This window comes from Paramacrobiotus metropolitanus, unplaced genomic scaffold, assembly GCF_019649055.1.
Source record: "Paramacrobiotus metropolitanus isolate TYO unplaced genomic scaffold, Prichtersi_v1.0 Parri_scaffold0000002, whole genome shotgun sequence".
Lineage (NCBI taxonomy): Eukaryota > Metazoa > Tardigrada > Eutardigrada > Parachela > Macrobiotidae > Paramacrobiotus > Paramacrobiotus metropolitanus.
In genome coordinates, this window is record NW_026570222.1 from 3,233,404 (window position 1) to 3,259,151 (window position 25,748).

Here is a 25,748-nt window from a genome sequence, read left to right on the forward strand (position 1 = left end):
CAATATACTACGTCCGTAGGTGTGAACTACCGAGTCTACTATGTACTCTGTATACGCAGTCACGGCAATCGGGCCGCATTATTTTATTGTTGTTTAATACCAGAAGTGTATTCATATTTCATACTAGCACTAGCGGTTTAACTGCTTATGTTTTGACAAAACTACAATATTATGCTGCATTTTTTATTTTAATTATTCACTTAGTTCTTTTGTTGATTGCACGTTGTTTAGATAGTCCGTAATCGATATCTCGTCTCATCGAAAATTTCTCGATGACCTGGTGCGAGTAAAATTTCACTCCACAGTCTCAGTTTAATAAAACAAAACCGCTGGCAATTACAAAATCTGAAAAATTGTGAGGCATTGAAAAATGAATACGAGTACGTATGCAGACAGCAAGAACTATTCGTCTTGTATTTTGTGTGTTTTATGGTTACTATTGCAGGGCCTCGTGGACAGTGGTTGCACCTTGGCAAATAAAACTGTGCTCGCAAGATGTTGTTGAAACGTATAGAAGTACTCGCAATGCGCAATACATTTCATGACCTGTTAATTCTGTGTGTATTTTTTGCCCAGCTGCTTTACTGAATACGGAAACATCTTTGTTTTTATATGTGATTATATGTAAATCATCGGCCGGGCTCCGGAAGCTACACTCTTTGAACTAATATTTTTGTATTTAAAAATACACTGCACCAAGAATGGGACGGGGTGGATGACATCACTGGTAAAACGAATAATTCGCTCGTTTTAATCCAGCAACTGTTTTGTTCCGAAACGAATCCTTTCTAACATGAAGCTTCTTGACAGTTTTTGTCGTACAATTCGACTCGTTTTACAAGCATTTACAAAAACATGCAAACAAACAACATCAACAGGTAACGAATTATATGGACAAGGAAATGTTAACAACACCAACAGGTAACGAAGTATAAGGACAGAAGGGTCACAGGGAACCGGTGACCATTCCATCCTCCTCGATCGAACTGCCGAACCGTAAATCGGTCGCCGAATTAGGGAAAATCTAGTCGCATAAATTGTTGAGTGTACGTACCAACACCAATAAACCGTTCAGTTAAACCATTGCAAATGTCGCAGATCACTTTACATTTGCAGCAAACCCTTTTGCGTCAATCGCATTCATTACTATTCACAAAGCTGCTACTGTTTCAGGAAGGGAGAGACATCCGGCGCAACATTAGCCAGTCGCGACACAAATCGGTCCCGATCGCATTTTAAAGCAGCAATCAATTCCAGCTTCGCCAATCCTTGGCGCAGATACATCCGTCGCTGCGATAATCTTCGCCATAGTCGACGCGACTTCGGAATTTCCACCACAACTTCATTAATCGGAATTCTGATTGGTGGCTACGAATACAATAACTATACTGATAGCTTTTAAGTTCCTTCCTCAGTCATGAAAAGAGGAAAGGTCACGCATACCATATTCAGAAATTTATAAGAAATCTTCAGAAATCCAGGCTCGAAATGCAGAATAACACGGTTTCGTGTATGCGGTTCCGTGGACGAAACCAACCACCTGTAGTGGAAATCCAGTTGCACGAATCTCAATCAAACTTAAATCCATCTACAGCATGATCACACTAATCAAATCAGCGTCATTCACGTACCACCAATCAAGCACTTCGGCTTCGGGATCGACCGGAAGAAGCACTAAACTGGGAATAGCTGGAAAACAGGTGTATATAATAATACCCAATTCCCAGCCCAGCAAACTGGTCAGTGCAACTCGCTATACCTGCGTTCAATGTGGCGGATTCTTTGGACTGTACCTCCTGCAGCTGCAAATGCATGTTTCACATACAGTACTGTATTGGAGTTGCATGTACTTCCTGTGTCCGTGACAGTTAATAATATACCGATAATAATACCGTGTTTAAGTTTCAATGAAGACTTAAAAAAGTTTGTGGGCCGAATTTACAATTACATAGACCGGCAAACCAATCTTCATGATGTGGCGATTAACAACCACGGAATGCAGTGCTAGCTGTACCTGTGGTTTGAAATTGCCGGATCCTGAAAATGGCTTGCTCCCAGTGTTCGGAATTCCGCCAACTGCAGTGACTTCGATCGCCTTTTCCTGTCCAGCGGCATCACCACAGCTCTTTCCCATGATATTTGAGCTGTTGGAGGTTTTACCGGTCACGCATGGCAATACTTCCTGAGCATCACCAGCGGATTCTCGCACGATATGACCGATTACATCATCCACCACTGCTTCTTTCTCTTCGTAACTGATCAGATGCTACAGCACAAAAAAATGTCGCACTTCACCATAGAAAAACCCCCGTAATCAAGACTCGGACAAAACAAACCTTTTCCACCGTCTGATTATGGACTGCCTGGTCACTCTCATGGTCACCCGATGTCACATGACGAGTGACCACCGTGCATGTATTGTGGCCATCCGGCGAATACACACAACACTCCGAATAAATCGTCTCTTCCCCGTAATCGGTAACAGTGTGCGTGGTGACCATGTATTCCGGTTCCGGAGTACTTGCAGGAGCTTCAGGTAAGTTGCTGACCGAGTCAATGATGGACTGCAGATCCTGAGCGGCTAATTGGTCCAGTTTGAGCGGCTCTTCCGCCGTGACCGCGAACTGATGCAGTCCATAACTGGGAACCGACTGGGTTCCACCTGGTTTTCGATTCCATGCCCGTTCTGTCACAAAAATTCCCAACTGGAGATCATTTCACACGGAAATTTTATTACTTTTGCTATCTTGAAAAATCCAGATGTCGGGAGTTTTACCGATACCGGAAAACGTATCAGTTAAATACACAGCAGCAGCTTCGGCTTAAAGGCATGCTCCGGTTGTGATGCAATCTAGGGAAACGTTTTCGAACGAAAATAAGAACTGCTTATCTTAAGAAAAGCACATGGCGCTTGCTATGCACATGACAAAAAATCTAAAAATTAACGACTTGCAAAAGTGATATTGTCATAATTTTTACAGTCTGCTGATTAATAGGAAAATCGTAAAACAAAAGGGTAGTTTATGGGAAGGTCGATAACATTCACAACAACCATACATGAGTACCGGTACCTGGAGACAGTTCCGCCTTTTTAGGCCCGTAGCGCTCCTCATAAGTTCGAATGAGAAACGATGCGCTGCGCGGTTCGTCACCGGACGGCAGATTAGGATAATCTGCAAAATTCGAAGGTCATATTACTAATATCTAATGTTCCGCAAGACGTCCGTCAGCTTGCTGTACCGCCCGTGCGGGACTTCAGTTCGGGTTCGACATCCGCAACTTCGCCTGTTGCCATCCGGGTTTACTGCAGGCGGAAATTTGTGCAAGGTCTACAATACCGTCAATGTTTTGATCAGCTACAATACGAGTAAATGATACAATAAAAACTTCCACGAAAAAGACTTAAAAGCACTGTTAATTCGAGGTGGAGTTTAGGAAGATCGTCATCGACACGCCGGAGCAGCGAAGGCCAGGATTCCGCTAAGCCCCTTAGCAACTTCCAACTTACAAAATTATTTTAACAATGGTGCCGCAAACAGCACAACTTATTAATTTTACAATTACAGTAGATTTATTTTTAGTAGGAAGTCGCTGCAAATGAACCAAAAGGTAAAACCGTAAACGGTAAAACTTAAAAGCAGGTACAAATAAATTTGTGCGTAGGTCAAGCAAGTGAAACTCCGAAGTGGTTCACACGTTACGCTACCATGAGTACTTATTATTTTCTGGGACAATGGCATGTAGTCACCTGACATTGTTGGGAAACGCCATTAATGCCAGACTGACGTAGTCACGCCCAGACCACAGCCCAATAATACCCACACAGTACACACCCTCCGACATCTGTGGTTGTGACCTGATGTCTGGTCGTGTATCAATGACGTAACTGTATTCATAAAAGTCTAGGTTCACATTATTTTCGTATTATCATGATCTTTTGAAAACGATCGACAATTGCGAATTATATGATAGTTTGTAAAAAAAGGTAAGTAATGACTTGTTGTTACTAACGCATTACTAGTAAGGCTTAAGAGAGTAACGCCTTTAAAAACTACCCTAGTGCTTAAAACTACTACGATCAAAATAGTGCCTTTAAATAGCGTTTAATAATAATGTCTTTAAATATTAGTAACACTACGATCAAAAACTTTTGCAGGCACATGGATGTTTTCAATATATCGCACATCATTTCATCGGGAGAGAAATCTCATATCAGCAACTAAACCATGGCACAGTCACAACATCCGCTGCAAAATTTTATCAAAATAAAAATGCCAATGAATCACACATTATCACAGCATATCGAACGGAAAGCATTCCGTTTAATCGAAATAATCTTCGATGTCAATATCAGGGTTTAGCAAATCTTCTCCATAACGCGCCACATCCGTACCATTAAGAATTAGATTTTCAAAAGTCTCCTCCAGATCACTGTCCCCTATGAGAATCGCTCCTTGCACTTTTCCATTTTTGACAATTATTTTGATGTATTCCACCCCGACTGTCATTCGCAGTAGTATTTCGTATTCTTTTTCTAACCCCTGACCATTAAATAATCCTAACAGAACGACCTGTAACAGCATAATCAGATTTCACAACGATTAATTAACACAGAAAAAAAGATAGCATAACACAGGACAAACTGCGGCAGAGACGCCAGCAATTCCGCACTCATGTTGTTACCGTTAGAAATAAATCACATACCTTAAAACCAAAAAACTTTGTAATATGAGCAAATAATTCAAAGGCAAAATCCAAATGCACGGACTGGTGGGTGGTTTTGGCAATCATACTTCTAGCTGCATAGGCACCCATTTGTCTTGCTTGCGTCCACAAGCGCATCTGCAAAAGATATTCGCGCTACAGCTACTTACTAAGATTCAACACACTGTAGACAACTTTCTAACCTGTATCCAATGTGGAGCTGTTTCCCATGCACACGTGCATGCATCACCCGCAACAAACACATCTTCCAGTATGGACTCCATATTCTCGTTCACTTTTATCCCTCCATCAACGGCAATTCCGTCAGCAGGCATACATCCAATCACCAAGTCAACATTGGGAATTACGCCTGTTGCGCTCACAATAAAGTCGCATCCTATGATTTTGCCGTTCGTTAGTTCGGCATACACTGGATACTTTCCGTTCTCCCATGCCGGCAGGTTTTTTACTAGACACTCATCCGGAGTAAGAATGCCGGCGATTTCGCATTCATATTCAATCTGCAATGATCCTGCAGTATAAAATTTTCCACTCATCAAAATATTGCCAGCCCAATCAGGCCCCAGTGCACTGCCTGCCGTGGTAGAAGGTAAGGAAGAGTTAGAGGATTCGGTATATTTCAATCGCGCCGACGGTTTATTAAGCTGGATCTCATCGTTTCTTTGTTGACGCTTTTCACTCCATGACTTCAAGAAGAATTCTGCTGCTCCGGCATCAACAAACGTTGCGCTGATGGATTTGTGTTTAACAACCCATACCACATCCACATTTTCCAGCTCCGACACCATTTCTGTGGCGATGCCACCATTGCCCACAATAATAACGCGCGTGGCATCCTGTAAGCGTTTCTGGAATTCCTGGAAACAAAAATTCATGAAACAGCAGCACAGCAGATGGAGAGAAACAGCTTTTTTATCGACTTACGTGCCTGTACTGTTTCGGTATCACGAATCCCAATCACGTAAGGATTATTTCTGGCGATTAACTAAAAAAATAACAGACAATTTAACTGGGTTCTGGATTTCAAAACTGTTTATACTACAACGTGCACGGCTAAAAACCTAAGCTCTAGCATTTTTCTTGCTATCAGCAGTATCTCTGGTTATCAGGGCACATGCACCGTGCCGCAAGGTACAGAGTGCGTACGAATAACTTCGAAATTACTTATATAATTCTGTGGTACGTACTTTGATATTGCAAAACTGTTCGATCAGTCATGCTTGAACCAATTTTAATGACAAACCTTTACAGTCTAAACAAACCAATGCAAAATTTTTGGAAAAAACAATTGCACTGACTAATTTACAAACAAAAATCAAAAAAATCAATTTTATGTAAATCCTTGCGTGAAAAAATCACCTTTGGTTTTCCTCCAGTGCAAAGGCAAAGTTTCCCATAATTTAAAGCAACACCCGAAGCCAGCCGAACAATCTGCAACATTAAAAGATTTACGTCTAATTTTCTGGTCGGCAAAGGTACTAACATAGCAGCGGATGAAAAACACGGGACAAAATCTGATTACTTTCAGTCGCCAACGCACTTACACGCTCAGTGTGAGAAATCGAAACTGCTTGATCCAGAAGAACCCCGACGCTGCCTATGCGCTTCGCAATATCGTCCAGCGACTGCTCCTCGACGTCGAATTCCTCAAGCACTTTTGTTACCTGCAGCGAAATATGTGGTGAAATCTTGGTCCATGTGAATACCGAATAGTATTATCACAAAAGAACCCAGAACTTCTTAGTGTTACCTGTTTGAATCTTGTCGCAACTTTAACAACTGGCGATGCAGAGACCAAAACCGATCTTGAATCATGAGCACAGTACGACAACTGCGAAAAACAGAATAAACAGGGCTTACAGAGAAGATCTTCCTTGAACGGCATGGGCATATTATGTCATGAAGACAGCGACACACGTCGACAGATACTTGAGTATCTGGACACTCTTGCAAACTCACTGTTTCTGCGCAGGACACTCCAGCTATCCCACCACCCACAATAACATAGTCGTAGTGAGCCATTGTGATATCACAATACCATGACCACTACACATCTACACCGGAAGATTCAAGGAACATTAAAATAACGTAGAATGACAAAATTTCGAAAACTAGAGTACTCGTACCAGTAACCAGAATTTACTTGAGAAATACGGTATCATCAAAACGTTTTTGTGACTTTGTCCTGATCAGCTACTCTACTAGGGTGACCGTAGGGTACAGTCATTACCCTACATAGTCCCAAAAGTTGTTATAAAAATTGAAAACCAACGTAAAAGCCATAATACTGGGGATGGGTGCGCGACAAAAGTTAGCACTTGTAACAAAGGAAATACTTCTTACCATACAAGCTTATACTCGTATACATGTCGCCGGAAACTACAACAGCAAAGATGACAAACAAGATACTACAAACTATGTATGCGTAAAACCAAAACGAAAATAATGGTAAACTCATTTAGGGCTGCGATGTATGTATTGTACAGTAGAATTTTTCGGAGAAAATGTCCAACATAATATATGAGGTGTGTGCCCTTTTTTAATATGCCATCTGCTACGCACTGATATTGGCGCGACACACTAGATAAATGCAAAAGAAACGCACTGATATTGGCGCGACACACTAGATAAATGCAAAAGAAACGTTTAAATTTACTACATTTACAAAATAAATGGTATCGTTAATGCACAAGATACAATCAAATTTTTTGCCTAAAGTAGACATTTCGCATAAAAACAATTCGACATTGACGACTGAGAGTGTGGTAAGACAGCAACTCATAAATTTGCATCACGATTAATATGATATTGTTTTACAAACAACAACACACAAAATCGGCAGAGCAACCTGTGCAGCTTATATGGTTAACACGCATTTAACTAGGCAAATTATCGACACACACGTTCGTGAAGTTGTTGTCGAAACTGCGTACAAAGTTTACAGGTTCGAGGAAGCTTCAGAAGCGAAATTTTCGCGTGGTGATTTCACAAGCACGTGTGGATCTCTTCATGGGCTATACATTCTTTGCAGCGCACTTCGCAACACCAATGGAATCGACAATTGCAGCGTTCCCGTTTACTGAACGTCTGCGTGGCATATCCCCGTCCGCAGCACATAATGTCGCATCCGTCGGGATACGGAGATGTCTTGTTACACTGCCGACCCCGCGTCCCCATCGAGCCGATTGCATAATTGGCCACACAGAAATCCGGCGATGAATCCAGGTAGATCAGGTCGGTCTCGCCATGGAACAGAAACTGCCGATTCACCGGTTCCAGTAGTCGTCGTGTCTTCTTCGTTCGGCCACGTTTGGATTTGGAGCTCATCCGCATGAGGGTGGCACCGTCGAATTTCTCCTTGAGAATATTGCCAATGTGCCGGAAGGTGGGCATACTGCGCCAGCAGGATTTGACCTGGCAGGATCCGGAAACACCGTGGCATTTGCAGTCCACTCGCATGTTGAATTCAATCGCCTGCATTAATTAATGCGTACGTAAGTGCTTATATTTCATAAGATGAGTGCTTGTGCGAAATAGGTCTAACGGGTTTACAGAAATCAGCGCAATTGCAAATTGTAGACTAATCGAGTGCCATCCATCTCATTGATGCCGAATCATTAACGGTATCTATGACTTCATGTCAGAATCGTTTAACTCCTGTCGCCGCTTAAGTTGTAGCAGAATGGGCTGTGCGTTCCAGACTTCCCTTGAAGATACTGAGCCTCAATTACTGCGTACGGAAAGGGGATATCTAGAGCAACACAGTCTGCCATTGTACGGTAAATGGCCCACACATGTCCAATACACGAATGCCACAGGAAAACGCCAGCGCGTTCACAATTCGTACGGGTGCACTACTGACCAAGCTAGCAATTAATAGGAGCTCATTAACGCCCAACACTATCTGTCCGTCTGCAGTCTGCACATAAATCAAAATCTGTGAATTCCGCGCTCTAGCGCTCATTAACTCGACGCTTGTTTACCCGTTTGCCAAATTTAGCGACTTTAGTTAGTTTTCCCAAGAAATCTTTACTGGCCATGAGTCTAGTGGTAATTGCCGTAATTACTGTACACGAAAACTGACCTTTCTGCCGGCTTGGTTATTGTGGAGATTCATAAGGGCCCGACTGGCTTTCAGTCCGGATCGTTTGACCCGCTCGCGGGAATCGACAAAACTCTTGGAAAACTGAGATCCAAAAGCAATGTTGTCTGAGCAGCCAGACCACTGGTGACCGTCCGGACTGCGACCGCGAATGCTGTTGTCGCAGCTGCACTTGCTCAGCTCACCGGTGCTGCAGGCACGGGTCACTGCGTAGGCTACAGATGCCGAAGAAATGGCGTGAACGAATGCTGCTTCCCGTGTGCCTGTTTCAAAGATATAGACGTATGCATAGTCAATGGGATTTGCAATTGTTTACTTTTTTTGTTTGGTAGCATTTTGTGGGCCGACTTGCAAAGCGTAATCGTCCTCTTACAAAATGTTAAAAAGATTTACTGTTTTGCCAAGGATCAGGTGATACTGCGAAAAACATTTGGTTAGACAACAGCTTTCCTTTTCTAGACGACGCTTTTCAGAAAATTTAATTTTAAGACTGCAACAAAAATACCACGGGATACGTAGCATGCGAAAGGTCATCGTAAAATGGACCCTAACATATATAGTTTATGAATGTATATTGTACCGCCTCCATGTAATTAAGGACGCGGCACTTGGTTGTTAATTGTAATCTTCGAAAAATATGATGAAAAGACAGAAAGCGTTCCTCGCTTGTAACTTTCGTAGGATGGTGCCAAGAAATTAGGTGCAAGTTATTAGGTGATTGACCGGTGGTCGACACCTATCAGTCAACCGTCGTGCGGAAATAGAGCTACATGATATGTTTCCCGGCTGTTAATGCCATATAAAACATGGGCACTCGCCTCACGCTTCCTAATCATCTCGGAAGTAAAGAATGTTATGACAAGTTACAATTTGTGAACCAAACAGCTAAGTGGAGTGTTTCGTTTACATTACACTTACTAAATAGTATGAAGTCGGTGTAAACCGGCGTTTTCATATATATTACTTAAGCTAACCGTATAGTTTAATTGTATCCACAGCCGAGCAGTTCCAGAGTCGACTACGGAACTGGAACTGACATTCCTCCATGGCCAAAATAGCCGCTTTCCTGACATTGTCCATGACGTCCACATTATGTTGGCAAACGTGGACTTGTGCGCGGGCTAAACCCGTAACGTTGTTGCAGTAGAACTGCTTCTTGTCCGGCACGGGAGCACTGGCCAGTGACGCTATACGTCCCAGTGAACTGAAATCAGAAGTCAAACCATTATGTGGATGAAATTTCTGCAGCAGAGTAATTTATGGACCCTCTACGACGTTTATAGGTGACGTAAACGCCGTAAAAGTGAAACTATTTAGCTTAAATAATTAAATTGAGCTGGTTGCCGCATGCGCTGCTGCGGCTATTTTGATGTCGGCTGTGTTGTGATTTATTACGCAAACATGGTCATTACGCACAGTTGCCACTGGGTAGTCAAACGGTGCAGCAGAGGGGATCGATCGACATCGATACAGCTCGAATCAGGGAACTGGAACAATGGATAACTGTGCAGTTGTCTTGTAGCTACTTGGCAGGACAATGAGGGCTCAGTCACGCCGCTGTGTTATATGACACTTAATCGCTATTTTCCCTTGCCAATTAGCCACTGACCATTGTCCAAGCACTGACCAAGCACAGAGCAAGTGTCACAGAGAGGACAACTGGTAAACATGACAGTTTGTCAAATATGCACCATTTGCTCTCTGGCATTCCGCTTCGTTATTTCCTTAATCGTTTCTCCATGTTTTTTCTGTTGCAGTACTTAAGCTTACTTACAAAATGCTGCCAGATAGATAAAGAATAATTTCTGCCGCGTATAAAATATAAGCAAATAACGTTTGATTGCAATTTTACACAAGGATCAGAAATGTATTGTACTTAAACAAAAAAAAACGCAAAATTCGAAACGGTCCCGTTTTTGAAAAAAATATTTATAAAAATGATTCGAAAAGCAGACCACTACGGAGCGGTAAGACTGACGATTATTGTGACTGACTATTATTATTTATCAACATAATTCTATTGAGGATTCAGGGAACATTAATTTTTGTGTTGTATTCATGTTACTTCACTTACTTGTATCGCATATCTACATTACTTTACATGTTTGTGGTGCACGGGCACACTGATTTACAGAAGCTTCGCGTAATTTTGCTACATATATATATCCAGAAAACATAAAATTTGTTTCTAAAATTGACACCGCAGAATGCCCTCTGATCATTAAACCAACCTAATACTGTAACCATGATATCACTTCTGATCATGCGCTAATACTCACAGCCAACGGAAGCAACTGCCATTCTGCAGCGATCCCAGAAGGGTAACAAGAAATATCCAAAAGAATGCTGCTAATGTATCAACTCGCCGTAAGCTAAACATCGCTGATTATCGTTCGTCTTAAAACGGAGCAGTCATGCAATCATCATGTTTATGCAGAATTTGTTGTGTGCCAGAATATCTGTGCGTAATACGATCCATGGAGTTGAAAGTCGATTGTTCAGGTAACTTATTAGTTGAAAACGCACGAATAATGCCGGAATTAAAATGAACGTGATCCGGCGAAGATGTCCAAAAACTGCAGCATTTCCGAAGAAAAAACACAGGAAACGGATCTAAATTGCACTATTCCAATAAGAAATACATACTAGTACAAAATCAGTTTTTCATAGGTACCAAAAGTCCTCAAATTAAAACGATGCACTTCAAAAGCTGATTTCACCGGTCTTCTGCAATTATTTCACTTTGAAATTTTTTGAAGTCGAACAAGCACGAATGAGCCTACAGTACGTTAGGATCGAAACTGGACAGTGACTACCCTGCCATCATGTGTGTGGGCGTGGTGTTCCGCTGATATCTGGGATCGGATGGTGGTGCGCGATTCGCTCGCATTTGCATTGCAGTTACTCATTTCATGTGAAATAATAATTATCATGTAACACGTACTAGCTTGTAATTCCCTGTTAAAAAATAGATAATCAAACACTTTCTAAAACTGGAAAAAATGTAAACCGTGCTAAAAAAATCAGGATGCGTGATGAGTCATGGTTTTGCAGGTGCAAAAATTAGCCGAATCGGAGAACTACAGCTGCAACATCATAAACTCTACGATTATATATAGATAACAACGTTGTGTACTTGTAGTAAGAAGGTAAGTACTTAAACTGAGTAAATTATTTTTTGGTAAGTAACCAATTCTAGACGATACAACCCAACATATACAGTTTAATATGACAAACCATCTGCATACAAGAGCATTTTAATTCCGAGTACAGTAATTTCTCCAGTCCATAGCACAATACATACATTTAGTAAAATTATCATACCGATATTACATTATTACGTCTAAATTTTCTGGCTTTTACTCTTCCTCTCCACGCAAAGAATTTTCCATCGTGGCAAGCCGAATTAGCACGCTGTTCAAATCTTTGACCTTAGAAAGCACAAGCTTTTTGAGGTCTCCATATGAAGCTGTCGTCGCCAAGTCCGCGATGACTACAAATAACATTTCAACAAATTATACTGACAAATTTTCATCAAATATTACAACAACATTCTTCAGTTCTTTTACATTCGAACATTCTTTTACTACAAGCGCTGTGCTTTGCTACCTCAACGTATCTGTACAGTGAGAGTTAGCACTTACAGTTCCCCGTCACCGGCTATAAATTCAGAATTTGATCTTTTGTAGAAAGATAGAAGAACATTGGAATAAGCAAAAAAAATTATTTTCAGCTGCTGTGATGAATGGGCGTCGCCAGGACAAAAATTGAAAGTAAATTCTACACTGTGCTGTAGCCTATGGGCAATGTATGTACCGCATCATACGTTTTAACTGAAGAACCTGTGCGAAGCCAGTTTAACTCTTTAAATGTTATTCTCTCAAAATTTTTATGCATTTTGTTAAAGACTTGCACATACATAAATTTCACAATCCAGCCGCTTGTGAAACGGATTTGCAGATCGGTGCGCGCGTGCAACTTCGATCTCGTAATGGTTAAAAAATTGCTAAACAAATCACATCCATTTCTGCTGGAAAACGTAAGTGTAAACTGTATCATTTCCAGAAAAGTAAACGAGTATTTAAAAGTTAAACTGACCTCCTACAGATTGTCGGTATTAGCGGTATAACACTGCATTCATTGTCAGCATAGCTGATAGTTTCCATGGACTACAGCACAGTGAAAAATTTAGTTTCAAATTTTGTTATGGCCACGCCCATTCATCACAGCAGCTGAAAATAATTTTTTTTGTTTATTCCAGTGTTCCTTTATCTTTCTGCAAAAGATCAAATTTTTCTGAAATTATAGCCGGTGACGGGGCCCTGTTAGCAGTACGAAACAAAATGTGTAAATATGCTACAGCACACAATCAGTTCAATGTCATGTTGTGCAGAGTCAAAACTCCTTGAGTACAGTTTTGACAGAGTAATTTACTTAATTAAAACAAATAGGATTCGTGCAACCGAGAGGTATCGTTTTTAATACAGCAGTTTATAACTGAATCACTAAACTGATGACTAAATTTGGAGCATAGAACGCATTACTGCTTGTACCTTCTTGTAAATCAAAAGATTTTGCTTCGATCTTCTGAAGTTGAGTTTCCAAACCGGAAATCTATCGAAGTTTGTAAATATTACAGTGTGCCTCCTGAAGCAGCGCACACCCAAACAGTTATTCCTTACTTTACTGTGCTCCGAGCTTTTTTGCAACTCCGCCGATTTGTTAGAGAGGTCCTTTTCGGTAACAGATAATTCTGTTGACAGTAAATTTTTGCGCTGGGTCAGCGTTCGAATTTCGTCGGCTAATTCCTGAAGAAACGCGCAAGTACTGTAACAACTAACGCATCTTTTAAAGCGGAAGGTGCATCATACTATGCGCACTGCGCTGACGAAAGCCATATTACTTACAATACTGCCAAGCTGCACTTACAGATTCACGTTTAGAAATCATTTCTTTCATGTCGCTCACGTTGGTTGAAAACTCACTTTCCTTATTTTTTTTGGCCAAGTTCCTGGACTGCTCTTTTTCGGTAGCCAACGATTCGAATAGCTACAGATGTAAAGTGAACGGTTATGAAAACATATTGCCCCATTTCCTAAAAGATGTTAACTTCTGCTTGAAATATCGTAAAGATCGTACCATTTGCAGCTTTTTTAGTTCCCGGAAATTTTCGTCAAAGGTCATTTGCAAAAGATCTTCTCGCAGTTGTTGCTCGCGCCGCCTTTGACCGACCATAGAACGAAATTGCTTGTCAGATTTCAAAATATCTGTCTCCCTTGCTATAGGCAAATCGTTTAAGGCGGCAACATTCTGTAAATCGGGAAGTTTAAGTAATTTGGAAGATAACAATGCTTCGATCACTACGAGTACGAGTATAAGCCACGAAATCTATACTGTGGGTAGTACGGGTAGGTGTTCTTGCAGTTATACATATGCGAATACCGGAAGCTCTCCAATAGGGATCGTGACTTCGCGGAAAACAATACCGTACATGATTGCGCATATTACGGTACAGGTAAAATATACTTAGTTTTTAAGCAAGCATGGCTAGCCATAAGCACCGCCGGCCGGGAAATAAACGGACTTACGTACTCTGCTTAGCCGACCAAGTAAGGACTGCACATCCGCCTCGTTTTCCTTTAGCGCATTCTGTGCAAACCGGCACAAAATTATGAATCAAATGGCTAATCCTGTATGATTAGAATGCTTTTACAACTTTTAGAAATACTCTACTTACATATGTAGTTACGCTAAGGGTAACTAAAGCAAAACATCTAGGGTAGGTAACCCAATTTCTAAGCCTAGAGTAGGTTTTTGTCCTTAAAACTTAATTAGGCTTGAAAATTACCTCCTCTGCTTGGAATTGTTCGTTAAATGAAGTTAGGAAACCTGCCGGGAAAAGTTGCAAAATTCACGCTTACATGCGAAATATGAAATAGTAATTTCAATAGGCAATCATCATGTATGAACCCTGATGCACGGGCACAGACGTCAACACGCAAAACAACAACGGTTGTACTTACGTTGGCGGTCTGTTCCTTTCAGTTCGTTATCGGTGACCTTTTGAGATGTTATCGAAGGGATCTCATGCCCTAGTTGTTGTTTTAGAGATGCGAGTAGTGTTTGCAGTGTTTCTGCTCTGCCAACATACACAGAAAACATTTTGATGCTTTAGGCAAGCTTGCTTTAGGCTCTCAAAGGTGCCGTACGCTTTACGAAAAAAATCGAGGGTACGTAGTTATGTACTCGAAAGTCAAATGCCTATATATGTAGTTAACGTTCCATGTAAAAGGAAAACAAATAGTGGCAGTCGGCAACGGGGCGGTACGGTGCTACGTAGTACATACTGATGCTGCAGTGAGGCTATCTCCGAATTATCAACTTTTAATTTTTCCGTCAACTGGCTCTGTTCTTCTTCCGGAGTGCGGCTGATCTGGATCTTCACGTCATCCAGAGTTTTCTGAAGCTCCCGGATACGTGACAGTGCTTGGCTGGCGTCTTTTTTCAGTGGGGAAAATACCAGTTCCTAAAAATTATGCGCGCTGAGCAAAATTATAAGCGTAAAAAATAATCCTACAATACTGTACTCGAAAAAACATCTGCTGTCTGCAGCACGGGTACGGTTCGGTATTAGGTAAGTAATTGTACATAATCAACAAATAGCCCAGCCCATTTGGTACCGGAATAACACAGGACAGTGGTTAACTCATAATATACAGGTAAATAAGCTCTTTCGCAAATCGTACCTCTTCGATTTTTGCGCGGTCGCCATTTTTAAGCTGCTCAAACTGGTTGACCAGTTTCTCTTCCATTTCATCCAGGGTTGCCAGTTCCTCTTGCATTTCGCGATACTTGGCCTGATCTCCGAAATTCTGCAGAATTCGCAAAATGTAATCGACTGAATTCGCATGGTAAAATCGCCAGGTATTGAATTCCAGTTACCATTTCTTTCAGTAATGTTTCTCCAGCAGATTCATATTTGTGCGCTTTGTCCTGCAGTTTTTTAAGTTCAGATTCCCTTCTGAAAATTCCAAATAAAGTTTCCAGTGGTGGAATCGAAACAAAGCCTGATTTGACTGGAACTGACCTTTGGCGTTGATTAAGGAGATCCTCAACATCGCCCGTTAAAGCCGCGTTTTGTTGTTTGTGGCTATCTATTTCTGCTCTAATTTCTTCGTCCGATATTCCTTTTGCAACGGCTTCTAACATCTATGGTAAACAACAGAAAGGTAAATTAACAAGAAGCATTGAAAAAGAATTGCAAGAAGCAAGAAATTAACAAGTAGCATTTGACGATTTCTGTACTATTTACATACGTAATTATTGTTGTATTAGAACAAAACGTTTGCAATAATACAGTTTTAAAAATATAAGTATACGGACAAACGTCAAACGTGCGCTTTCAGTTTAATAATGAAGTTTCGGAGGGTTTAGTCTTTAGGATGAATGCAACAATTTGCAAGTGCTTTACAAGCGCAGCTTTTAGCATTCATGATTACGTAACATTTGTAGATACCGATTCGTAATTATATTGCGTAGTCCTCAGTTCCCCAACAGATTTTGATAAGGCTGCATGTTCACTTCGGTAAGTCGCGTAGAAATCTTCCAGTGTGGAAAACTCTTTGCATGCGTTGTTAAGTTTATTAATTTCGTTAGTGATTTCCGTTATTTTGGATCTATGTTCAGCAAAAACACAAAGCGGTTATCTCGGTTTAAATTAATACTTGTATGTTTACTGAGTAAACATACAAGTATTAATTTAAACCGATTTACTGCCAAGCACAAAGAGGATGACATGTCGGACGCCTACCGGAGAACGGCAAGGAAGTACGGCCTGTCTCGATTATTTCGTGGTTTGTTGCGGCCTGTAAAATATCAGCAAACCTATGCCTATACGCTTCTGCTTAAAAGCTGATTAGCGACCATAATGCTGTTCTATTATTGTTCGTACTAGTAGACCCCGCGCAAATTGCGCGGAGTAAATAATGCATTGGATAAATCACAACTCAGCGCAAAATTAAATCTCATAACTGCAGGTATGTAAATATATGTAAACTCATAACTGCAGGTTTCATGAACGAAGCGTAGCATTCTATATGCACAAAATACACAATTATGTCCCTGCACACTGCACACTGTGCAGTGCACAGTTGATGTCACGTGATGATAATAACTACTGGAAAATTTGTCTGACTGTTTAATTGACTGCAGAATGGTCTAAAACCTGAAATGCAAAATTTTTAAAGTTATTTTTCTCCCAAAAACGGGTGACTTTTTTTGTTTCCGATCTGTTTATTTCCAGATCAGTCGCCATCAGTTAAATTTCGTGCGGCTGCTACATAGGGACCCTGTAATTTACAGTATTAAAACTTATTCTCCCCTCTTTTTCTTACCATTCTGAGCTTTTTCAACGTATCCGATAACAATTTACTTAAGCACTTTACATCCCAGATTGACCCCTAATGCACCACTGCACCTGCCCTTCAACAATCAGTACACTAACAGGTGATAAATTAAAACAGTAATAGTCACCTTTTTCACTATTACTTTGACCACAAAACAAAGTTAAACCACTTTAATTAAATGAGGACAGAAGCATTTCGCTGTATTCCCTTCTCCGCTGATAGCTCTTTCTAAAATCGAGGACTTGTGCAAAATTTCTTGCATATTTGCTGCATCGCGAGCGGAGCTCGCCTTCTGTGACAAACTAACGGAAGTTTTTAAATTTCCCAAACATTCTCTTGTTCTCAATAGTCGCTGGTCAGTAGTGAAGCATGCAGCTACCTTGCTCAAGGGATTTGGCCCGGTACATAGCACCAAATTCGTGTATCTGTGCGAAAACTTCCACTTTGGCGCACTCCCAAACCCATTTTGCTTTGTTTTATGACATACTGCAGCCAGAGGATTTGTATACATTGGCGTGAAAACCGTTTGAGCGCGCAGCACCTGGTTCGGGAGTTATGGCTGTATGAAAATTCCAAAAGTTTAAATGCATCCAGGTCTTTCAAAAGTCTCGTTAGCAACCGATCTTCTTCAAATTCTGCATGTAAACGCACATATGCATGAATATGGTTTTTACACGGAGGCACAGTTCTGGCACTGTTTTCACATTTTAAAATGAACTTAAAATTCACGAATTTAGTACTATGTACCGGGCCAAATACTTTAACTGCAATTCTCGTCTGATGACTGCCAAGCAGTCGCTAAAATGTGCAGCTGCCAGCTTGCTGCCCTTTAAATCAGCCCCAGACACGCAATTCCGCCCTTCTGGAACATAATTGTCCACAGAAAAAAAATTAAAAGTTTTTTTTTAAATGTGTCTGTAAATTTTTAACTTCAACAGCAAATCAGTACCAATGGCAACCACCCGTGGAAGCGTGGCTACTATAAACGGGTTAAACCACCGCAAACGACAGTTCCTTGAAAAAAGTTTTGAGCAGTTGCACGGCGGCTTCATACTCGAAGACTTTATAGGTCTTTTTTCTCAGTTCTTCTTTTTTCTTGAAGCTAACTATCCATGAAAAATTTATAAATTTATTCAAGACTATGGAATAATACATAGTCATGATTCAAAAACTTCAACGTTTTCCGCAGTCCTAGCAAAATTGGCCAACGCGTGAGGGCTATCGAAACAGTGGTGGTCGGTTTGGCAGTGGTGGATTCTTGACTTTTCCCATTAGCTTTCTATGTTAATGTTTTCTGAAGTTTTTTTTCAAATGTTTGATTTTCTTTAAAAACTGGCTTTTGCTGGCAAATCTGTACGTTAAGGGCTATCAAACGACCTATCGACGTCGGAGTTTGGTTGAGAGCAGCGCTAACGCATCGATGACACACACCGAATTTCGTTAAGGCTTATCCTTTTATTTATATAGATAACTTTGCTTGACCTTTCGCTGATTGGAGCCGACCAGTCTGGACTCGAACTTCTGCAAGCACAAGCACTACTCGTAGCATTAACATAATCAGTGATTCCATGGCCTTGAAGAATGTTTCCAGCTTAAATATTATTATATTAGTGAAATCAGGTGTACAAAATTAGTATGAACAGTATTACAAAATATATTGTTACAGTATTACCATTCCCGGCACTTGATCGCGCTGTGCCCGGCCTTGCTGCTGTTCCAGGTCTCACCGCATTCTACAATGAGATTTTCAATCCTTTATTTCGTTTCCCCAATGCATATACTGTTTAGCCATCATTGAATGATCCACTGGCCATGGGGTTACTGACGATGATCGTTATTTTAAACAACAAAAAAATTTTACCCCGGCTTGAGCTGCCAAACGAGACGCAGTTCCCGGCCGACCAACTGCTGCAAAGAAAGTTTTCCATCGTTTTCTTCATTGGTACTAGAACACTACACAGTGCCCAATTGTTGTCATGCATAAGCCATAGATTCAGATCTTAAGATCTAAAGCTATTTGCAACAAACATTTGCAAAGTAGCAGCATATTGTAGCAGCATTAAACATCAGTTTACCAGCGGATTCGGGTCTTCCTTGCTGCATCGCTGGATAATTGCTATAATAATCCGCAACGGTGAGATCGGTTTTGAAATTTCTCTACGTCGCACTGAACTCAAGCAAACGTCGACATAGTAATACGAACAATTACCATCTCTGTAGTAAATTCTGGCACAATTTTGAAGAGGTAAAAGTGTACTACTCGACGTACTCGTAGTAATCCCGAGTCTCGCGGATAATTCATCCTCGTATAGTGTACACTGTGCATGCACTACAGTACGTATAATACGCAGTACTGCTAATGCCAACCTATTCTCATCAATCGAAACTTGTGCACGATGAACACGCGGTATACGTAGGTGCGTTATTACAGTACGTACTTACTCCAGTTTTTGCCGGCAGTGGTGCTGTACACGCCTTTGCATGTTATCCCGGAGAGCCGGTATTAAGTGAGGTGGGATATCGAAAGACATGATTCATGAACTCAGGCTCAGCTGCCTGGAAATGTCCCAGCTTTGCTCTTCCCAAGATACGCTTTTGCTACTAGACGGTCATGGTTTAGGTAAATAGCGAGAACACAAGTAAGTACTCGTATCTGTGACTGTAATTCGGCTGAATGTGGCAGAAATCGATAAAATAGCATTCAAAAAGCGCGGCAGATCGAATACGGCTATACGAATAGGTGATTTGGGAATGTCTACTAAGTCGATAATGTTTTTATCCTGAAATTTTAGCGTATGGTTCTAAAATAAAATGCGTTTGTCTTTGTTCTAAGTTATTAACTATTTTTATTTGTTGATTTTGCTACCGGTTCAAGATTTCAAGTATAAATATAAATAACACAGAAGGATCTTATATTAATAATATTTGTACCAATTATTATACTTTGTTGCACGCAATTGTGAAAACTTCCGGTAATCTTACAGGATTTTGATTGTATTTCCACACTTACTTGGTAAATGGCGTTGACTCATTACAAACAGTCCGGTATATTGCAAACGGGATAATATTATTTATTCCCGTAGGACATCGCATGAAAACCGGGCGTGGCCAAAGAATACCGAAACTGTACTAATCTGCATGGGAAGATTTGGGTTGGATGAGCTAGCAGTGATCCAAACGGGATCGATGATCTAGTGCGCTTTGGGTTTTGGTGAGTCAGTAGTGTGATGGGGATCGTGGTACAGTAAAATTATACAGTGTCAGAATTTAAATGTTTTAAGGTTTTTTTCTCGAAGATTTTGTGGCATCACGTCTGTGTTTTTCTGCTCTTAACATGTACGTAAGTACAAATTTGCCGTTTTCAACCACGCGATAACGAAGGTATTTAAAACGTAAGTTCTGTTTTTTTACACTATGATTATGAGATACTTTTATATTTTAGCAGCTTTTTAATGCAAGTAGGTACTGAATTTACTCTTGTCCTGAATAAATACGTAATTAAATTAGTTTCTTGTTTACTTTAAATGTGCCGAACGCATGTGGATGCGTATTGCACGGTCATAAGAGTAAATAACTGATATTTCGATAGCAACTGCGCTGTACTAATTATTAGCCTGTCTGGTTTATGTGTGACTAATCAGAGGCAACGACAGTTCGTGATCGTTTACTTACTTCACCAGCCAGAAGGTTGAAGTGGTATGTAACCGCCTGGTTTATAGCATTTTGACGCGTCGATTAGAGCTGTTCTGCTTCACAGTCACACTGTGCCAAATGCTGAACTTCGCGCCAACATGGCAAGTTTCCTGGAGTAGCTGATTCAGCACTTCATTTTTCTGATTTCCATAGACCCATCACCTGGTGGCTGTTTGCTGTCTTTTCAGTGAATGGAAGTTATTACAAGTATTTATTAAGCGATATTTTTGTACAGCTGGGATCGCGCATATCGTGGCTGGCGTTAAAGTGGAAACAGCACCACAGTACCTGAATCCCTGATAATGTCTGTAAACACTCGCGAAGCAGTCAGTGATCCGGGTCCGCGTCTGCGCAAACGCATCAACATTTATATCCAGCGCAGCGACGGTCGTGTCCATCAAGCCTCGGTCAGCGATATCGACTATGAGAAGGAATGCGTCATCGTGGAATGGATCGAGAACGGCGAGACCAAAGGAAAGAGCGTGGAATTCCCCGCCGTCTTCGAGCTGAACGCTAACCTGCTGCCCAGTCGGAAGAGTCATTATGTGGATCGCGAGACGACCAACGGGAATGAAGTTTCGCCTGACGGAGATGACGAGGAAGACCTAGACGATGAGATCTCCGATGATGACGATGTGCTGATGGTCAATGTGCCCGCATCCAACGATGTGCTGTACGAAGAGTCGGAAGAGCCTGTTACTGCTCCCGTGCAGCGTGAGGACCGGGAGAGCAGCAAAGGGATGATGATGCATTTGCCCGGGGCGCCCAGCACCGGGCTGCGTCGCCCCACCAGCGCCAAGAATCCCCGTGTGACTAATACGGCCGCGGCGCCGCGTCGACAGTTGAATTCGGTCAGTGAGAACGGCGGCGATGCACGGCAGACGGGGGCTCCGGTGACGGAGATGAAAAGGTCAACACGTGCTGGTGTGGGGGCAGCCTCCAAGAGTTTGGCTGGAGGTAGCACAGCGCAGCAGTCGGCGCGCGATCGCAAGACGGAAGTCAGTCCACGACCCAGTCTGCCAGGGAATCAAGGTGAGCTAAATGCAGTCTCAGGTTCAGGTCATCGTCTTTTACTAATGACGAATTTAAATTTTCTTAAAATTAGATATTTAGAAAAAAGTTGTAGTAAAAAGTTGTGCTTGCAATGGTAATCGAAAATTAATAAAGTTATGATACGAAATGATTGATGTTAATCTGTATCCGGAAATTTCCTTGTTAATTTTTTTCTTCAGTCTTTGTGCAGTCTGTTCGAAACAGTAGGAAATATTACAGTATACGAAATCATACACTCGAAACTTTATGAGTATTTAAACGCTTCAGTATGCTTTCAAACCTCATTCGTTCGGTTTACGTGTTATCTACGGCGCTTGAAAAAGTTGATATATTTAACATGTTAGACATGCTGTTATCGCGGTTACGGTCGCATAAATCCCATAACGAGGAGGGTGTGGGCTGTGTAGTATGTGGTGTGTGTTTGAAGATGTCCGTAGCCGTGCAGTTTAATACAGTGTTTTTGTTGGTTACAGCTCGCATGTCTAATTGTGCAAGGCAAATCAAGAAACTAGAGCAGAACCGTAACGAACGACGTTTGCGTCTTGAGGAGGCCAAGCAAGAAAAACAGAAGCAGATGAATGCGGATCCGGGCAACCCTAACTGGCAGTTTCTGGCCATGATTCGTGACTTCCGCGCAACGCTGGATATCAATCCGCTGGTGATAAGTGACGTGGCCCACGATAAACTAATCAATGTCTGCGTTCGTAAGCGCCCGTTGAGCAAGAAAGGTATGTAGCAGGCGGTTAGTGTTTGTTGTTACATGTGGTAATTCTGGCACAACGCACTTTTCCCCGTCGGCCTGGATTAACTGACTTGGCATCAAAGGGTCATGCGGATCGACAGTGCATAGTTAAAAATAAGAATGCAAACTGGTCGATGTGAAATCGATATGCCGCGGTTTTTACGGCAGTTTACGCTCTTTGAAGTACTTGTTTGCGTGCTGGGTGTTGGTAATTGTTGTAGGGGAATTTTTGTCGGTTTCTTACATTTCTGAGCTTTTCAGTACATAAAAATATGTGTTGTTCTGTAGGCTGGCTGGAGACCATTTCTTACATTTCTGAGCTAAATTAAGGCTTTTCAGTATTTAAATAAAGTGTTGTTCTGTAGTCTGTATGTGATGTTATAACGCTGTCTTTTGCAGCTGAACTCGCAAAGAATATGGAATGAGTTGACAGTCAAACAAGACAGTTATAATGTTTTATGAAATGTTTATGAAACCAGTGGTTTGTTACTTGCAGAGGAGCAGAGAAAGGAGGTGGATGTTATCACAGTGCCGTCTAAGGACACGATGATTATGCATGACTGCAAACAGAAAGTGGATCTGACCAAATATCTCGACAACCAGTCTTTCCGATTTGATTACGCCTTCGATGACGATGCAACTAACGAGATGGTCTATAAGTTTACAGCTCAACCATTGATTCAGACCATTTTCGAGGGAGGAATGGCCACTTGTTTCGCCTACGGACAGACAGGAAGTGGAAAGACTCATACAATGGGAGGCAATTTTTCCGGCAAAAATCAGGACTGTTCAACTGGGATCTATGCATTTGCAGCGCGCGATATTTTCAAGCATTTGCAAAAGCCGAAATATAAGAAGGACAATTTTTCCGTTCGGGCTAGCTTCTTTGAAATATACAGTGGGAAGGTGTTTGATCTGCTGAACAAAAAGAAAAAGCTTCGCATTTTGGAGGACAACCAGAATCAAGTGCAGGTTTGCGATCTACAGGAACGGGAAGTGAAAGCGGTGGAAGATGTGCTGCATCTGATCCAACTGGGAAATGGTGTACGCACCTCGGGCCAAACGGCAGCAAATCAGCATTCATCCCGTTCGCATGCGGTGTTTCAGATTATTTTACGCCAGAAAACAGGAGTTCTGCACGGGAAATTCTCTTTTATTGATCTTGCCGGCAACGAGCGGGGTGTTGACACGATGAGCACTGATCGCCAGACACGATTGGAGGGCGCGGAGATTAATAAGAGTCTGTTGGCCTTGAAGGAGTGCATCCGTGCGTTGGCCCGCAAGGGCGCCCATTTGCCTTTCCGTGGCAGCCAGTTAACCAAGGTGCTTCGTGATTCGTTCATTGGGCAGAACTCACGAACATGCATGATTGCTATGATTTCGCCTGGAATTTCTTGTTCAGGTAGGCGAAGATCGTATTTGCAGATTTCATAACCAAGTGCGCAAATGACGTTCGTTGCGCAAGAGCGCCGGCATTTTGTATGTTTTACGAAATTGTGGATTATATTAATACGAAAACATTAGCCAATCCAGAAATGTTAATTGTTTAGTATTGAAACACTGTTTCCTTTATCGTTCTTACGAATCGATTTCCGATTTAAGAAATATTATCATAGATGATTTTTCAGTTGCGTCAGTCAGATAATGATGAATTATTTCAAAAGTCTCGAGTGGCTTGAAAATTGCACTGACTCTTGAGTGTTCGCTGAGAATGGTATTATGGCAACTTTATTACGGATGCAGTAGTATTCGTATTCTTGCTGTTAGGCGCCGATTCGCCGATTCGTTGTTGCTGTTAGGCGCCAATTTTTGTGTTCGAGACTTTTATGCGCTGACAGTAGTGAGTCTAGTGACTGAAATGCATATCTTATGTGCATCTGTTTCTGCAAGTGAGATTTTAGATTGGTATGTGTGTAGCCAGAATTGCGTGAATGTATTCCGTAGCCGCTGTTTAGAATTTAAAATTAAGCAGTTGTAAAGTAGGCGTGATCACTGTACTGAAAGTGTAAATGTTTAGATCTGACAAAAATTGTTTTGAAATGTGAGTGATCTTGCAGAACATACTTTGAATACGCTGCGCTATGCCTATCGTGTCAAGGAATTAGATAGCGGCAATGGAAAGGAGGATTCTGGACGTCCGTTGACTGGATCCGGCAGTGGAGAAGAACCCGGCTTGTTAGACACGATGTCCTCTATGGCCAGTGATGTTGGTAGCCTGCACTATGAAGAGCCCGAACTGGAAGAGAACAACGAACAACTACAGACCATCAATGCCTTGCGGGAAGCGGAAGATGACGTGTTGGAAGGTCAGAAGATTGTACTGGATACGCTGGATGAATTTACGAAAAAATTTAAGGATTTCAATAACATCACGAGTGAAGTGGATTACAATGTTGATGAATATGCTGATCATATGGAGCAGACATTGGCAGACTACGATGAGATTTTTGCCCCACTAATGGCCGAATTTCGTCGTAAGTTTAAGCGTCTTCGAGAAGAACTGGCCAAGGAAGAAGAATTCAGCAAATCATTGACCCATAAATAAGCGAATTTGTAAATGCATCGAAGATGTGGATTAAATTCTTTTATACTCGCGCGTCGCTTGTTGAGAGTTTCTGTGATGTTTCCTTAAGATTCCCTGCGTTTGACAAGTTTCCGTAAATTTTTTGCATTCCCTGCTTTTGGCATCTGTTTGTCCTTAATCCAGAAGTCTGAGCGAGCTAGTCGTTATTTATTTTCGGAAATTTCTATGTGATGCCTGTTTATTTCGTGTGGGTATTGCGTACTTTTATCTATACATTTTCTAAGTTTTCATCTGGTGTCTGATGGACCGTTTTTTTAGATCTTGCAGGTTTGAGAACGGATCTTGAGTATTTGGTTTCTCACTTTTTGTGTATGCCGTACTATGTGCATCAAGTGATTATGTTTCCAGTGCGTTCAATTTGCTATAATAATATTAAGTACCTACTGGTTTGTGCCGAATTGTCCGTTAAATCTGGGATAATAAAGACTTTTTTCATATATACTT

At 41.4% G+C, this 25,748-nt stretch overlaps 5 protein-coding genes across 15 annotated transcripts; 1 reads left to right on the forward strand and 4 right to left on the reverse strand.

Moving 5' to 3' along the window:
• Nucleotides 1-748: 748 nt before the first annotated feature.
• LOC129588972 (uncharacterized) lies at nt 749-4,001 on the reverse strand. 5 transcript variants are annotated; one of them, XM_055483427.1, is made up of 9 exons: nt 3,749-4,001; nt 3,241-3,329; nt 3,072-3,173; nt 2,337-2,686; nt 2,015-2,266; nt 1,760-1,802; nt 1,632-1,689; nt 1,444-1,540; nt 750-1,368 (listed from the first exon to the last, which is right to left on the reverse strand). In XM_055483427.1, the coding sequence occupies exons 2-9, from the start codon at nt 3,293-3,295 to the stop codon at nt 1,162-1,164; spliced, it is 1,164 nt and encodes a 387-aa protein (XP_055339402.1). In that variant the 5' UTR covers nt 3,296-3,329; nt 3,749-4,001; the 3' UTR covers nt 750-1,161. The 5 variants fall into 5 exon arrangements, with proteins under 5 accessions (XP_055339419.1, XP_055339402.1, XP_055339394.1 ...); XM_055483419.1 differs by lacking the exon at nt 3,749-4,001 and adding an exon at nt 3,509-3,688; XM_055483435.1 differs by lacking the exon at nt 3,749-4,001 and adding an exon at nt 3,565-3,583.
• A 140-nt stretch (nt 4,002-4,141) lies between these two features.
• LOC129588954 (pyridine nucleotide-disulfide oxidoreductase domain-containing protein 1-like) lies at nt 4,142-7,106 on the reverse strand. The gene is made up of 8 exons (XM_055483389.1): nt 6,685-7,106; nt 6,476-6,556; nt 6,270-6,389; nt 6,085-6,156; nt 5,654-5,710; nt 4,908-5,582; nt 4,705-4,842; nt 4,142-4,571 (listed from the first exon to the last, which is right to left on the reverse strand). Exons 1-8 carry the CDS (start codon nt 6,745-6,747, stop codon nt 4,323-4,325), a joined length of 1,455 nt encoding a protein of 484 aa, XP_055339364.1. The 5' UTR covers nt 6,748-7,106; the 3' UTR covers nt 4,142-4,322.
• A 550-nt stretch (nt 7,107-7,656) lies between these two features.
• LOC129588698 (protein Wnt-4-like) lies at nt 7,657-9,964 on the reverse strand. Its single transcript, XM_055483045.1, has 3 exons — nt 9,802-9,964; nt 8,810-9,090; nt 7,657-8,199 (listed from the first exon to the last, which is right to left on the reverse strand). Exons 1-3 carry the CDS (start codon nt 9,905-9,907, stop codon nt 7,711-7,713), a joined length of 876 nt encoding a protein of 291 aa, XP_055339020.1. The 5' UTR covers nt 9,908-9,964; the 3' UTR covers nt 7,657-7,710.
• Nucleotides 9,965-12,014: 2,050 nt separating this feature from the next.
• Nucleotides 12,015-20,569, reverse strand: LOC129587967 (intraflagellar transport protein 74 homolog). Of its 3 annotated transcripts, XM_055481950.1 has the most exons (20): nt 20,243-20,569; nt 19,675-19,833; nt 19,308-19,348; nt 19,094-19,140; nt 18,905-18,965; nt 18,715-18,753; nt 16,638-16,692; nt 16,344-16,503; nt 15,915-16,036; nt 15,770-15,848; nt 15,574-15,699; nt 15,175-15,353; nt 14,851-14,966; nt 14,676-14,716; nt 14,420-14,476; nt 13,967-14,137; nt 13,757-13,876; nt 13,510-13,635; nt 13,381-13,441; nt 12,015-12,320 (listed from the first exon to the last, which is right to left on the reverse strand). In XM_055481950.1, exons 2-20 carry the CDS (start codon nt 19,761-19,763, stop codon nt 12,187-12,189), a joined length of 1,824 nt encoding a protein of 607 aa, XP_055337925.1. In that variant the 5' UTR covers nt 19,764-19,833; nt 20,243-20,569; the 3' UTR covers nt 12,015-12,186. The 3 variants fall into 3 exon arrangements, with proteins under 3 accessions (XP_055337925.1, XP_055337933.1, XP_055337941.1); XM_055481958.1 differs by lacking the exon at nt 20,243-20,569 and having other exon boundaries at nt 19,675-19,856; XM_055481966.1 differs by lacking the exons at nt 19,675-19,833; nt 20,243-20,569 and adding an exon at nt 19,442-19,594 and having other exon boundaries at nt 12,017-12,320.
• On the forward strand, nt 19,732-25,741 carry LOC129587930 (kinesin-like protein KIF2A). 5 transcript variants are annotated; one of them, XM_055481909.1, is made up of 6 exons: nt 19,732-19,871; nt 20,316-20,443; nt 21,161-21,957; nt 22,452-22,706; nt 23,217-24,122; nt 24,778-25,741. In XM_055481909.1, exons 3-6 carry the CDS (start codon nt 21,228-21,230, stop codon nt 25,263-25,265), a joined length of 2,379 nt encoding a protein of 792 aa, XP_055337884.1. In that variant the 5' UTR covers nt 19,732-19,871; nt 20,316-20,443; nt 21,161-21,227; the 3' UTR covers nt 25,266-25,741. The 5 variants fall into 5 exon arrangements, with proteins under 5 accessions (XP_055337884.1, XP_055337899.1, XP_055337891.1 ...); XM_055481924.1 differs by lacking the exon at nt 19,732-19,871 and having other exon boundaries at nt 20,308-20,443; XM_055481916.1 differs by lacking the exons at nt 19,732-19,871; nt 20,316-20,443 and adding an exon at nt 20,544-20,624.
• The last annotated feature ends 7 nt before the right edge of the window (nt 25,742-25,748 follow it).

What these genes read in the sequence shown, in the direction of transcription:
- LOC129588972 (XM_055483427.1), bottom strand. Translation starts at nt 3,295, where the DNA reads ATGGCAACAGGCGAAGTTGCGGATGTCGAACCCGAACTGAAGTCCCGC. An exon ending in ACTGAAGTCCCGCACGGGCG is followed by an intron (nt 3,174 to 3,240) that starts GTACAGCAAGCT and finishes CGAATTTTGCAG; the next exon opens with ATTATCCTAATCTGCCGTCC. An exon ending in GCCGAAGTGCTTGATTGGTG is followed by an intron (nt 1,541 to 1,631) that starts GTACGTGAATGA and finishes TTTCCACTACAG; the next exon opens with GTGGTTGGTTTCGTCCACGG.
- LOC129588954 (XM_055483389.1), bottom strand. Translation starts at nt 6,747, where the DNA reads ATGGCTCACTACGACTATGTTATTGTGGGTGGTGGGATAGCTGGAGTG. An exon ending in GTGATACCGAAACAGTACAG is followed by an intron (nt 5,583 to 5,653) that starts GCACGTAAGTCG and finishes TTTTGTTTCCAG; the next exon opens with GAATTCCAGAAACGCTTACA. An exon ending in CAGCTCCACATTGGATACAG is followed by an intron (nt 4,843 to 4,907) that starts GTTAGAAAGTTG and finishes TATCTTTTGCAG; the next exon opens with ATGCGCTTGTGGACGCAAGC.
- LOC129588698 (XM_055483045.1), bottom strand. Translation starts at nt 9,907, where the DNA reads ATGGACAATGTCAGGAAAGCGGCTATTTTGGCCATGGAGGAATGTCAG. An exon ending in GGATACAATTAAACTATACG is followed by an intron (nt 9,091 to 9,801) that starts GTTAGCTTAAGT and finishes TCTTTGAAACAG; the next exon opens with GCACACGGGAAGCAGCATTC. An exon ending in ATAACCAAGCCGGCAGAAAG is followed by an intron (nt 8,200 to 8,809) that starts GTCAGTTTTCGT and finishes TAATTAATGCAG; the next exon opens with GCGATTGAATTCAACATGCG.
- LOC129587967 (XM_055481950.1), bottom strand. Translation starts at nt 19,763, where the DNA reads ATGTCTTTCGATATCCCACCTCACTTAATACCGGCTCTCCGGGATAAC. An exon ending in TACTTCCTTGCCGTTCTCCG is followed by an intron (nt 16,504 to 16,637) that starts GTAGGCGTCCGA and finishes TGCTGAACATAG; the next exon opens with ATCCAAAATAACGGAAATCA. An exon ending in AAAGCTCGGAGCACAGTAAA is followed by an intron (nt 13,442 to 13,509) that starts GTAAGGAATAAC and finishes AAACTTCGATAG; the next exon opens with ATTTCCGGTTTGGAAACTCA.
- LOC129587930 (XM_055481909.1), top strand. Translation starts at nt 21,228, where the DNA reads ATGTCTGTAAACACTCGCGAAGCAGTCAGTGATCCGGGTCCGCGTCTG. An exon ending in CAGTCTGCCAGGGAATCAAG is followed by an intron (nt 21,958 to 22,451) that starts GTGAGCTAAATG and finishes TGTTGGTTACAG; the next exon opens with CTCGCATGTCTAATTGTGCA. An exon ending in GCCTGGAATTTCTTGTTCAG is followed by an intron (nt 24,123 to 24,777) that starts GTAGGCGAAGAT and finishes GTGATCTTGCAG; the next exon opens with AACATACTTTGAATACGCTG.